The sequence below is a fragment of the Pipistrellus hanaki genome, assembly GCF_964339955.1.
Source record: "Pipistrellus hanaki genome assembly, chromosome: 2".
Taxonomy (NCBI): domain Eukaryota; kingdom Metazoa; phylum Chordata; class Mammalia; order Chiroptera; family Vespertilionidae; genus Pipistrellus; species Pipistrellus hanaki.
Genome location: NC_140504.1, coordinates 12,892,751 through 12,906,585, shown reverse-complemented (window position 1 = coordinate 12,906,585; position 13,835 = coordinate 12,892,751). Strand labels below are relative to the sequence as shown.

The following is a 13,835-nucleotide window of genomic DNA, read 5'->3' as shown; positions in this document are numbered from 1 at the left end:
AAGCGAGGGGCAGGGACAGCCTGCAGGAGGTTTGGGCGGGCTGGAGGGTCCGGAGGGACCGAGAATCCCTGCCCCAGCCCCCTTCTCCACCCCCCTGCACCCGCCTATGCACTCGGAGGAGTGAGAGCGGCAGAATACACCGCCCGCCCCCAGAGCCCCTGCTCCGGAGCTGCCCGGGAGGGCGCGCCTGCAGCGCGGAGCCCGCGGCGCCTGCAGCAGCATCAGCACCACCTCCATCCAGCCCCCTGCATCCTCCAACCGGCCTGCATCGGAGCCCGAGCTCCCGGCCGGCCCCCTCCTCCGCCCAGGGGCATCCGTCCACGTGCGGAGGGGCCGACGGGGCAGCCCGATCACCGGGGAGGGAGCATCGGGACCCGAACCCGCGCCTCCGAGCTCCACTGCGGACGAATCCGGGGCCCGCGCGCGCCTAGACAGCAAGCGGAGGCCGGTGTGCGGCGCGGAGGGATCCGCCTGGGCCGCGCCTCCCTCCCTCCTCCCTCCCTCCTCCCTCCCCGCGCCCCCGCCCCGCCGCCCTCCTCCCTCCCGCCCGGCTGCGCTGCCGCCGCGGCGGCCGCTGGTGCTGCTGCTGCTCCCGCCGCCGCCGGGATATAGTGCGGGCGGCGCGGAGCGCGCATCACTCTGCGCGGAGCAGCGCGGGTGCGGGCGGCGGGCGGGCGGCCGGGCTCCGGGAGCGGCCGTGGCGGCGGAAGGCTCTCTCTCCGGGGCTGGACTCCACAACTTTGCAAGTGTCCGCCGCCGCCGGTGTCACGTCCTGAACATGAGCCTCCTCCTCGCCTTCTACCTGCTCGGGTTGCTCATCAGTCGCGGGCAAGGTAGGAGCGCGGTGGTGCTTCCTGGCATGTACTTTCCCTCCCTCCCTCCCCCTCCCACCCCACCCGGGGAAGGTGGCAATGAAAGAACTAAAGTTCTAGTTTTTGGGGGGTGTTTTTTAATGGGTGGTGGTTGCTGTGGTGGTTCGCTGCTGCTCATCACAATTAATTGCATGTGTCTCTTCAATAAGAGGGGATGCAGAATTGGAGATGGGCACCCGAGAGCAGGAGATGGAGACAAACTGCCTTTTTATCCCCCCCCCTTTTTTTTTCTCTCCCCCACCCCCTTTTCTCTCTCCCCCCCTTTGAGATCTTGGCTTTCTCTGGTTTCATTGTAAAAAAAAAAAAAAAAAATGGGATGAGTATGTTGGTGTGTGTGGACAGGTACATAGAGGAGATTGCGGAAGGAAAGGGGGCGAGGTGGTGGTTTGACAGAAGCAGTGGAAACTATCAGAATTAAACTCGTTTGGGAAATGTGTGTTCTGTGCAAGAAATGCGATTCTTAGACATCCCCCCCTTTTCCCCAAGACCCCAATTCCTGATGAGAAAGTGAACGAGGATGCCTTATTTCTGTCGGAAATGGTGTAAGGAAGCAAATGGATAAAACTAGAGAGATGTTGCAGTCATTCGTTTTAACCCTCCCCACCCCCTTGTTCATACATGGAGGTTGGAAATTGTTGTAACATCAGATGGCTATTACCCCTGAAGGGATTTTTTAAAAAGGGGGAAAAAAAGCTTATGGAGAACTGGTGGGAGCTTTTATTTCTTAAGAGAAAAAAAAAAATGAATAGCATGCTAGAGTAACCTGAGAGATAATTTGTGGAAGCTACCTCTGCTTTTCTGAATAGAGGTAGATGTGGATTTATTTTGCTCCTTTTTAAGGTAGTGCACATTCACACAAACCATATTTATAATAAATGGAGGCATTTTTTCAACTATCCAGACAAGTTTGGACATTTTATTGGGGACACAAAATGCTAAAATATGCATTGGTGGAAGTCTCTTTTTAAAAAAAGAAAAAGAAAAAAGAAAACAACAGTGATTTTTGGAATGCTTGATAATTGCAGAGAACGTTATCTTATTAGAGTAACATGACATTCTTTTTTGAGAAGAAAAAATTACAAGAGAAGTTAAAATATCTCCACTATATTCAATTCTAAGCATTTTTTAGCTGCTTCTGCATTGGTCATATGGTCCAGCAGGGGGTGGTAGAACTCCATTTTAATCCTAGAAATGGTTATTTCTGCTCTTCTGTACTCACTGGTCCTTCTATCATTCTTTAGCAAGGTTTGACATTTTGGATATGAAACCTTCCTTTCTCTGCCCTTCTCCTCCCTAAAGCTACAGTGTTAGTGGTTGATGAAACACAAATGGATGCAGATTTTATGTTCAGAAAGCAAACACTGGATGTTGCTATAGTTTGTAAAGTGTCTTGGTAAGATGCTGCTCCTTTTCCCTTAATAATACAGAGTATGAAAAATCTCAGTCATAGCAAAATTGCAGATATAGCCATCTGAAGATACTACTAGCCCAATTGATTCTATTCAGACACTATCAGAGAAAAAAAAAATCAACATATACTTTATACTCTGCCCTTATGCTGATTTAATCTCAGGAGAGCTTGCTGATTGTGTTTTACTGTTCATTGATAATATAGACAGGCATTTCTGAATACCAAGAAGCAGCCCCTGAAAACTGTAGTTAAAATACCACTGCAATTAACCAAGGGTAGACGGTGTAGAACAAGATGGGGGCATGATCAGAAGCAAGTTCCTGCAGACTTGTGATTTCATTGTCACTGCTTTGGAGAAAAAAAAATGCCTCCGTTGTGGAGTCTGTTGAGTTTACCAAGGTAGTCATAAAGTGTGCTGGAATTTGGGGAATGCCAGGGAAATCTAGGGATGTTTGGCACACGCAGACACCTAGGTATCCTATCTCTGAAATCGCGATTCCCACGATTTATAATTCAGAATGCTGGGGCATGATAAAGAGGAGCTCCCAGGCTGGAGCCCACATTCCCTGTAATAAAACAGGGGGTGAGGACAGCGTCGTTCTACAGATCTATCTAGTACCATTTAAAAAACGCATGGCACTCACGGAGGCATAGATGCCCATCCCAGAGCCCTGGCTTTTGTGAAACGAAAACATGCAGCACTTCTGTGTCCTGTGTCCTCATGAAGTCACAGCAAGCCTGATCTGGGAGTGCAGTAACCTCCCTGCTAGGGTTTTGTTCTCCAATTAAGGATGTAGCGGCAAGTATCAGACACACTACTGGGAGCAGTTGTTTTTGTTTTTTTGTTTTTTTTATGAATTTAGGGCAACTCATCATTTTGTTTATTCTTTTATAATCAAGGGGGCATGAAAAAGCCTCCAGCGAGGGATCCCTGGGTTTGCCTTTAGAAATACCGAAGTCCTGGCTCGCTGATTTATGTTTCCAACAATATACTCGCAGGGGATTTTATGAAGCATGATTGAAGCTATTGCTTTGAAAAGTGGTGTGCAGTTCGGCTGGGGAAAGGCAACAGTGATGCATCCTCTTTTAAGAAGTCAAAACGTTTTGAACGGCAGCCGTTGAACGGGAGAAAATGACAGAAATGAAAAACGGACTAACTTAAGCAGATGCCAATACTATAATTAGCCAACACGGCCTAATAGTTCTGTTTTCTAACTTTCAACACAAGGTTGTTATTGTTCTACTGTAGCAAGAGCCTTTCCTCTTGCAGCAGAAATGCTTCTTTAAAAGCCTGCCATTTCCACTGCGAGATTCATATCTAATGAAGTCAGGTTGGGATTCATTGTCAAGTTGGAATTTAATCGTCAAAGGGAAGGAGGTTCTATGATTCTAACTTCTGCAATTACGTTCTCTTTGTATTCAAAACTTGGTCACTTCCTCTGTCCTCATAAATCTCAAGGGAGCACTTGAAGTCTGTGGTCACAGTGTGTTTGCTGTTTGGATCTATGTCAATGTAGATTCCCAAATGTGCTGTATTCCTGAAGCCTTTTTAATTTCTAAAATAAGTTCCTTCTTTTAAAAAAAAAAAAATGATCCCAGTATCATTAAGGTCCATCACTGGATGTCCACATATACAAAATAGAAGCATTGTTGTGTGAAAATGTAAGGTAAAAACAGAGCTATCCATCTTTCTGACTGTCCAGTTCACCCATATATAGTCAGAATACTTACCTAAGGCAAAATCAGGGGCACTGCAGGGGGTGAGGGGGAGGGAGAGGAGGGGGTGAATTGCCCAGTTAATGGCTTATGTGTACAGGCATATGCTTGTATTGACTTCTTTATAGGGAAGTGCTTTATGGTGAAGTCATCATTCATTAGAAAAGTGTACCTCCAGCCGAAACCAGTTTGGCTCAGTGGATAAAGTGTTGACCTGTGGACTGAAGGGTCCCAGGTTCTATACAGATCAAGGGCATGTACCTTGGTTGTGGGCACATCCCCAGTGGGGGGTGTGCAGGAGGCAGCTGATCCATGATTCTTTCTCATCGATGTTTCTCTCTATCCCTCTCTCTTCCTCTCTGTAAAAAAATCAATAAAATATATTTTAAAAAAAGAAAAAAAAAGAAAAAAAAAGTGTACCTCTAAAAAGCAAAGCATGGGTGTGTGGATGTGTACCAGTGTCAGGTCTACAGGAAGGTTCTACAGACCTATCTTCTGTGTAGGGCGTTCCCCATCCTTCTTCTCTGTACCCTGGTCTAGTTCTTTGAGGTACACCTCCTTGGGCTAGGTGCCTACTGAGTCAACTCCATATCCATTTGCCCTTAGAGAAGATAGGCTATGCAAATCAATGTCATTGGTACCAGCCCATAACCCGAACATTTCAGCCTATGTTTTCTGTCAAAGGAGTTAAGCAGGGCGTTTGGTCACTTTGGTGATTTTGGAGCCCAGAGAGCAAGAAGGGAAGTCAGTGGGTCCCTGATGTCCAAGGGGTCTTTTCAGAGACACAGGGGCTAATGTTCTCCCACAGGTACTGTCCTGGTAAACAGCCATTAGTGGAACAAAAGAACCTTATTCAGTACAAGAAGAAAGTCTAACTTCATATAATTTAGTAAAAAAAAAAAAAAAAAAAAAAAGCTTATCTTCAAACATAGAACTAGTTTGATTGGGACTGAGAAGGGACCTAGCAGGATTGAGGCTGTTAACCAAGCTGAAGAGTAATTTGTTTTCGTCTGGTTCCCTGTGAGGGAGCAAAGCAGAGGGAACCAGGGTTGTCAATCTGAAGTTCCTGGCACAACCAGTCCTGCCGCTTTCTCTGGCTTTTGACATTTGGAAAATGATTTTAATTTGTCTGTTTTCAGGGTCATCTCTCACAGCACTGAACTTTCAAGAGCATGAAGAAAGTGCTCGATAAGTGGTGGAGCCGGTCTGAATTGCTTTTGTTATTTGCGTCCAAAACAAAATTAATCCTCTGGGCGTTGGTGCATGCAAAATTAATTTAATAACTTTAATATCCTTGTAAAAGGAAAATCATTGTTTTTCAAGTTTTATTGACCTAGATTCTAAATTCCTCGTGCTCTTTATACTATCCCAATTATATTGAAGACAGGCCTATTTAAAAGATTATAAATTAGTTTTAATTTCCCAAATTATCTGATAGGAGAGCACTTTAAGATGCAAACAGTGCTTTTATGCTTTTATTAAATGTAATATCCCTGAGCTTCCAAGAGCCAAGCTATCTTTAATTGTTCAGCAAATAAAAGTGCTTTATATGGAATTCTTTAAAATATTTTTAATAACTTTTAAATATTTACAATTATAATAATAGTGCAGATACCAAATAACCATCAGTGACCTTTCCGGTCTCACGTATTCATTTGTATCACTATCAATAGTTAAGAGAGATGATGGGGAATTTTGAGAGTAGTCATGAGTATACCAATCAACAAATGAGACTTTGAAGAATTTCAGGTCAATTGACCAAAATTACCGTGGTTGCATTTTGTTATTAAAGCTAGTAGGGAAAGGGAAAGAACATTGTATTTGAAATCAGAAGACCTAGACCACTAAGAGTCTCTTGACTTTGAAGAAGCCACTTGAATTCTCGGAACAATTATTTGCTTGTTTGAAAGGCTGATATAAATAGATCTTTCCTGGTTGGTCTTGCTGTGAGGAGCAATTGTGATCATAGATATGTGTAGACATCTTATAAAATGTCAACCCCACTATGCCAGACACTATTTATATTTTTGGTATAATATGTGTATAGATAAATCTGCCCGTGGTTTAAAAATGTTCCCCATACTCATTTAAAAAAAAAAAAAATCATTATAAGCTGATCTGTGATTAGAAAAAAACCTTGATAGGGTAGAGATAATGTAATGTATTGATAAGGGATGATCATCCATTGTTTTCTCAGTCATCAATTACTTTTTAAATGCCTGTAGCGTCTCACACACCTTATTAGGCAGCATTCCTAAAAATAGTGGTATTGGTTGTGTGATGAACTGCTCTAGGGGGTGCCACTCATACTCATGGTGATAGAATGTATAATTATTGCCACAATTTTCCAGCAGGTGGCAGTACTGGGTCTTGAAGAAGGAGTTTCTTTTTGGATCTTGAGTCCCATCTATGGGCCACAACCCATAGTCTTAGGATGGGTACACAATTTGTATAATCGACTTACTAAAGGTCAAATAGAAAAGTAAAAGGCTAATAACTGGAGCTTTGGTCTTTGAACCCTTAATTCAGGTTTCCAACATCAAACTTTTCAATTGGTTAAAAAAGATAATCTAGCATTACTTCAGCTCAAAGTAATGATAATACTTAAATCCTGTGCCATTTTGTTGGTTAATTAATTAACAAATATTTATTCAGCCCTTAAAATAAGTATAATGCCACCATCTTAGAACTGTATACACCACTTGTTCAAAGTGCTTCTGAACACCTTATAAGGAATGATCATCAAGTATCCAAGGGACTATTTATTTTATGAATGAAAACATTGAGTTATAGAGGAATTATTTTTTAAAATATGTTTTATTGATTTTTTATAGAGAGGAGGGAGAGAGATAGAGAGCTAGAAACATTGATGAAAGAGAAATATGGATCAGCTGCCTCCTGCACACCCTCTACTGGGGATATACCTGCAACCAAGATATATGCCCTTGACTTGAATTGAATTTGGGACCTTTCAGTCCACAGGCCAATGCTCTATCTACTGAGCCAAACCTGTTTTGGCTAGAGGAATTATATGATTTGCGTGCATCAGTTATAGATAGTAGTTATCTGCAATTGGGATTAAATTTTTTCATTTCTAGTTCAATGCCTGTGTTTTAATATATGTAATGTATTTGTTTGAAATCAACATGTGTGGGGGAATGGGAAGTACATAGATTTCAGCATTGATAGTTGAGAAGACAAAAAATATAAATTTATAAAACATAGTGTACCAATAGCCAGGCTCTATTGCAAGTACTTTACATGTACAATATTAACTAGCCTAATCAGTACATGAACCTTCAAACGATTATCATATTATTATTCCCCATTTATACTTCAGGGCTATGAGGCATAGAAAATTTAAATAACTATCTAAAGTTTCACAGCAAGGAAACAAAGTTTGGAACTCAAGACGTGGACAAAGACTTGCTTCTTAACCAGGACACTACCTTGCCACTCACTGAAGCAGGCAAGGTTTTAGCATGATGAGAAAATGGAGAAAAAAATACAAGGAGAAAAAAAAAATGAGTGCACAAGTAAGAAAGGTGGCCAGTGTTGAGAGGATAGTGATAATCCAAGTTAATTAAGTTAACGGTTTGGAAAGGTGAGTTGTTGGTCTCAATTATGGGAATATCTGTGGAGGCAGAAAGGCCTTGAGGCCAAGCTAAGTTTGATTCCCTGTATAGATCTTTGGGATCCATTGTTTGGGTAGGAATTTAATATGATTAAAGTTTTGTTTTGTTTTGTTTTTGAAACTAATGGCCATTTGTGGGTGGGTTGGGCTGGGGGTGGGGGAGGCAAGGAAGGTGTGGACATGACACTTGTTTCTGCAAAGGAATTAATGGATCTTAATAACACAATCGATTTGGGACATTGGAAAAAAGGCAGTAACGGAAGTTTTAAGCCTATTTGATAAAAATAATGGTAAGGTGGGGGTGGGGTTGGGGATGGGGGAGTGGGAAGAGAGCAATCAAAGAACTCATATGCAAATATGCATAACCAAGACCCACACAATAGTGTGGTAAAGGTCTAGGGCCCTGGTAGGCAAACTCATTAGTCAACGGAGCCAAATATCAATAGTACAACTATTGAAATTCCTTTTGAGAGCCAAATTTTTTAAACAACTTCTAACACCAGTTCTTCAAATTAGACTTACCCAGGCCTTGGTATTTTGTGGAAGAGCCACACTCAAGGGGCCAAAGAGCCATATGTAGCTTGCGAGCCACAGATTGCAGACCACAGGTCTAGGGGGTAGTGGGTGGAGTGTGATTTGGTAGTGAGGTGTTAAAGGAGAAAAAAGAGGGGACATCTATAATACTTTCCAAAAGAAAAGATAAATTAAAAAAAAAGTGGTTATATCTTAACAGAAATAGGGAAATAAAGAAAATCACTATTGTAGATGATTTTTTTTCTTTTTTTGTTCTTTTGCTTTTTTTCATTTCCTAAAATGCTATTTTGAGATATAAATGAAACATTTAGATAGAAATATCAGTTTATTTGTCATTTCTTTAAGATTTTTCTCCATTTTTATTTAACTTCTGTGTTTATATCATTTTTCCATCACTTATTGTACTCCGTTATTATTTAATGTATGTTTTGGATTTTCAGTAAAGTCACAGAAGAATTTAGGTCAAATTTGCTTTCATTACATATTCTTCATACATTTTTTGTGCTTAGCCATAGTTGGTTTTGTTTTCTATTTATTCTGGGACACTCAACAAAACATGACAAAATAAAAAGGACCACCCCCTCAACAAGCTAAACTAAAAGCAAAACCAAAATATGAATTTGATATTGAGTATTTAGAGTTGAAATTTTTCTATTGGTGTTCAAGGGAACTCATGTTTTTGAGGCCCTACCCTGTGTCTGGGAGCTATGCTGAGCATTCTCACTCATTTCATTTAATCCTGATAAAATCTCATTTTAATAGGTGGTGTTTTGAGATTGACAATATCTGATTTGCCTACAGGTATTAAGTATGTTCTGTTGCTGACTCTCAAATTTATAGCCAATGAACATCAAATGCATTTAAGATATAATTCAGTCTTCCCTGCTTGTGTATGCGTCTTTGATGCATGTTACCTCATACATTATTGGTAAATAGGGGGGCTATGCAGGAATATAGTTTCTTAAGCTCATTAATTTTTAAGTAATGGAGAGCAAGCTTTCTCACAATTACAGAGTAAGCCTTAGCTATCTATGAGGATGTTAAGAAATATATGAAAAATCAACTCAAGTGCCTTTCCTCTAGTGCAAGTATTAGTTTGTTTAGTGGTTTTATGAACCACCTTGAATTATACTATTCTGTATCTGATAACATTGAGAATGCAGCTCTGGAAACTGGCAGATCATCGTCTCCTGTTACCATGATGTGTCGTTTACTTGTTTGATGTTTTTATTTTTTTAAAAAGCTACACCTTACACCATAGTTTTCCATTTTGAAGTGAATGCCCTTCAGGCCTTGCATCTTGAAAGAGATGGAGAAGTTAGATACATATGCCTATAGAGATTTAACTGTTCCAGTATTTTAGTTCAGACTGTTATCTGGAGATTGTGAATGTTCTGACCTCTCATCTTGTTTTTTTTCCTATAAGCCATGATGTTTTTTACTGCCCTTTGTTTTTTGTTATTTTTTTTTTACACATCAGTGTTTTTTAGGGATGCAAATAAAGTATTAGAACTGAAACATCTCTTGTAAAATAAACCAATGCAATATGGCTAAGACTTATAAGAGAGTCTAAGTCCCAACTTAGGAAAAAAAAAGTGCATTTGTATGATACTTTGTTCTCTGTATGCGAGTGTTTGGGGACAATTTTTCTGTTATTGAAACTTGTCTATACCCAACCAGTTTTCCAATCTAACCTAATAATAGAGCAATATGCAAATTAACCATCACTCCACTACACAAGCCACACCCACCAGCCAATCAGAGCAAGTATGGAAATTAACCCAACAAGGATGGTGGCTAATTTGCATACACAGGGAGGGTGGGAGGGAGAGAGAAAGAGAGGGAAGGGATGGAGATAAGGAGGGAGGAGTGAAGACTGAAGACAGCATAGAAAGAAGAGGGAGGGAAAATGGAAAGCAAAGTGACTGTGGCTGTTGGAGGGAAAGCACTGGCAGAATGTTCGGGATGGGGCGGAGCAAGGTGCACAACAGCAGCTTGCATGGCCTCAGAGATGGTGGTGGGAGGCAGCAGGGGCAGCGGGCATGGCGGGTAGGATGGGCAGGGCGGGGCATGCAGCAGTGTGTGCCACCCCAGAGATAGTGGCAAAGGGTGCGGCCATGGAGGCAGCAGCAGTGGTGGGCACAGTAGGTCGGGTGTTCGAGGTGAGGTGCCCAGCAGTGGTGGCAGAGTTTGTGGCTGCGGAGACAATGGAGGTGGTGGCCACAGGCACAATGAGGCAGGTGGGATAGGCGGGTGGCGCCCACCCCACCTTGGCCCACCCCACCCCACCCTGCCCGCCACAGCGGGAGAGGTGGGGGTGGCGGGAGGGAAGTCTGCTAGAGGACTTGAAGGAATAAACCTGTAACAGGTGCCTAGTAAGTATAACACTAGGCTTGCAGATTGCTTTTATGTTTATCTGTGAAATTTCTCTCTGAATATTAGAACCAATCACACATATTGAGTATGTTGCATGGCCAGAGCAGTTGCATTTTTATAACATAGTGTTATCTTTGTGTCATCCATGAAAGAAATACTACACATTGATTATGTGAAGGTTAAAATATATGCCAGGTACTTTGTCAAGATACTGATCAATGATATTTACCTATTTTTTTTATTTTTAAAATTTAGTTATTTTGATAAAACACCTCTAATATGAGTCCCGTAATTATCTTGAAAGGTAGATGCTATTGCTGATTTAGAAATGAGGAAAATGAAATTCACAGAGGTGAAGTAACTTTCCCAGGCAGGAAAATATATAAAAAAAAAGTATAAGGCCAAGACTTGGTATAAATATTTTATTCTAGGTAAATCACATTTTCCTATTACGATGTCTCTGTTTTTACCTAAATATGCTTTACTCATACCTATGGAGCAATTCTCAAAAATAACTTTATGCCATTATTTTCCTCAAAGTTACCTTTGAACTGTGTTTATGGACACATTCTAATTTTAATTAGAGATATACCTTCCATTTGAATTATTTGAATTATTTGAGACTATTAAGGTTTTTGCCTTTCATTCATTTGCACAATCCTTTCTCCACCCCATGCTTGCTAAACACTTTTGTGCCATTTCTGGTATTTGCACACTTCGACCCTGTGTCTACACAATCCAGCTGAGTCTCGAAGGAGTATCTCATCATTGAAGACATCTTGCTTTCTTTCAAAAAATACATAGTACCGGTAATTGCCTCCTACATAGCAGTCAGTATGAAAAGCACTGGAGATCCAATCAATGATGGTAGTATACTGAATTCTGCTTGTCCAGCTTTGCTGTGCTGTGACCTTCCATGCGGACTCCATGAGAGCAAGAATGGCTTTCCATCCAGTAGAATGTACTTGATTGGGGTGTTCACTGTAAACTCATATGTGTATTCCAGGAGCATAGCAGGTATTTAGCAAATATGTGCTGAATGGATATCTCATTATTAACCAGCAGGAGAAAACCAAAATGGCTGACCATTGAAAAATATACAGGGTTTCCCAAAAGTATGTGTAAAGTATGTACACTTTAACAGCTGAAAGCTCAATTTTGAAAATGAAATGGATTTTAAATAAACACTGCCCTTATAATTATTCAAGGTGTGTGCACACAGTTTTGGGGGACACCGCATATTTATTCAGTACTATGGGTAATGATTTGGTTTGCTGGATATAGACTATAAGTTGACCTGAGGTGGTCTTTTAAACATTTTGTTTATATCACTGCCATGCATGTGATACGCCTTCAAAAATATACGAATATCTATAAAATAAATCACAGTGATTATTTAATTGAATAGGAATAGCCAAAGTGACCTCCCTTATCTCCTATACTGGAAAACAAATTAGACTGGAAATTAAACAAAAACAACACTTTTAAATCTTGCTGTCAGATCTGCTCTTTTGAAGCCTTACCCAGGGCATAGGATATGATTACATAGTTGAGGTCTCAAAGTATTCAGTGTATCCTGATAATGAGGGAGATATACTGATGATAGTATAATAAACAGATTAGATTTTATCAGTAGTGAATGTCTAATATGTCAATAGAGCAAGTATTTAAAATCCTCAAAATTAAAATAATCCTGGGGTTAATTAAAAGTTGATTATTCAGTCAATGGTTATTGGAAGCCAGTTCTAAACTGTATGGAGAAATAAAAAAGAGTTATTTTACCTTATTTTTTCATAAGTATTTGGATTTTGTCCATTTATTTATTTATTTATTTATTTATTTATTTTAGTAAAATTCAATTTAACTGAAAACATTCTCTCTTGCCTGGTAGCTGTGTTTTGTCATGATTTGATGATGTTATCTAGGTCTGACTATAGTGATAAAAGCATATAATTGGACAGCATACGTTTTTAGATAATCCAGAATGTCTTTATCTCTTATTTATTTGCCTGCCTACCATTATTCCCTTAATGTTACCATTATTGTGAATGTCACTCTTAACTTGAAGCAGTTTTTAATTAAAGATATTACTACTGCTTCTGATTCATCCATTCTGACTTTCATTTTCCCTCTCAAATTTCACATAATTTATAATCACTTTAATTGGTTATCTATGTGAGTCATTCTATTTCAAAGCCCCCTCCTAAGCCCCCTGCTAATGCATTTTACCTCTGCAGAGACTGCCTGTGGGCCTGCAATTTGGAAACAAAACTCAACATTAGGTTATTAGATGATATTATGCCATCCTCTATGCTCTCTCTGAAAACTTTCAGGGCCGTATTTCAATATGAAATACTCAACTTTAGTATGCTCATCACATTAAAATAACAGCTAGTACAGAATTCTGGGCAATTATGACATACCCTAAGTTGCTAATGTATTTCTCTTTCAAGTGCCTGTTCCATTTCTATTGTAATGAAGCATTTTATTAAAAATACCCTCCTTTCTACACTGTGCATTAATACAGAGATTGCTTGGCGAAGGGTGACTTCTTTAAACAGATGGTAGTTTTTCTTGCTAGGAAATATAATCAAAGGATTCAACATCTTGACTCTGGTGGAGGAGGGGACCTGTTTACTAGTTAACTTTTACTTGTCTCATCCCATTTGTCTGCCTCTCACTCCCGGTCCTCATTTAGAAGTCTCATGTCTCAGGTGATGTAGGTGACTGTGGGTGTGTGATTGGGAGCAGAGAAGTTGCCATAACAAGTGTGAAGTGTCTTACTAATTGTGACTCCAAAGAGGGCTAATGGTGACTCTGAAAAGCATTTCCCTGAGCAGAAATGCCTGCAGGACACTGAAACTGCCAAAGGAAAGCAAAACTAGGTAAAGATCAGTCCCTCTCTTGTTGTAGGGAGGATGATTCACCAACTAAAAGGGAATGAGGAAGTATGTGTGAGGGGGTCAATGTGGGTGGTGGGATAGAGTTTTACAGGGTTGTGTGCGTTTGAAGGGAGAAGGTGATGCCCAACAAAATAGAATGATTTGGTTAGGCAACCTCATTTCCTCCACAAACAGTGTCTGTTCATATGTATTTAATGGATTAATCGAATGAATGGAATGTCCAAGATCAACAAAGACAGAGACTACTTAAAGTGGTAAGGAGATATATATATATATATATATATATATATATATATATATATATATATATATATATCCCTTGATTTCTGAGAGGAAGGAAGAGGGAGAGAGAGAAATAGAAGCATCAATGATGAGAGAGAATCATTGAT

At 40.3% G+C, this 13,835-nt stretch overlaps 1 protein-coding gene across 2 annotated transcripts in view; it reads left to right on the top strand.

Moving 5' to 3' along the window:
* Nucleotides 1–616: 616 nt before the first annotated feature.
* The window catches only part of NCAM2 (neural cell adhesion molecule 2), a 381,172-nt gene continuing 367,953 nt past the window's right edge, over nt 617–13,835 (top strand). For both annotated transcript variants that reach the window (XM_084874323.1, XM_084874324.1), the window contains exon 1: nt 617–833. In XM_084874323.1, coding sequence (XP_084730449.1) covers nt 779–833 — 55 coding nt within the window. In that variant the 5' untranslated portion in view covers nt 617–778. The remainder of the gene's footprint in view (nt 834–13,835) is intronic.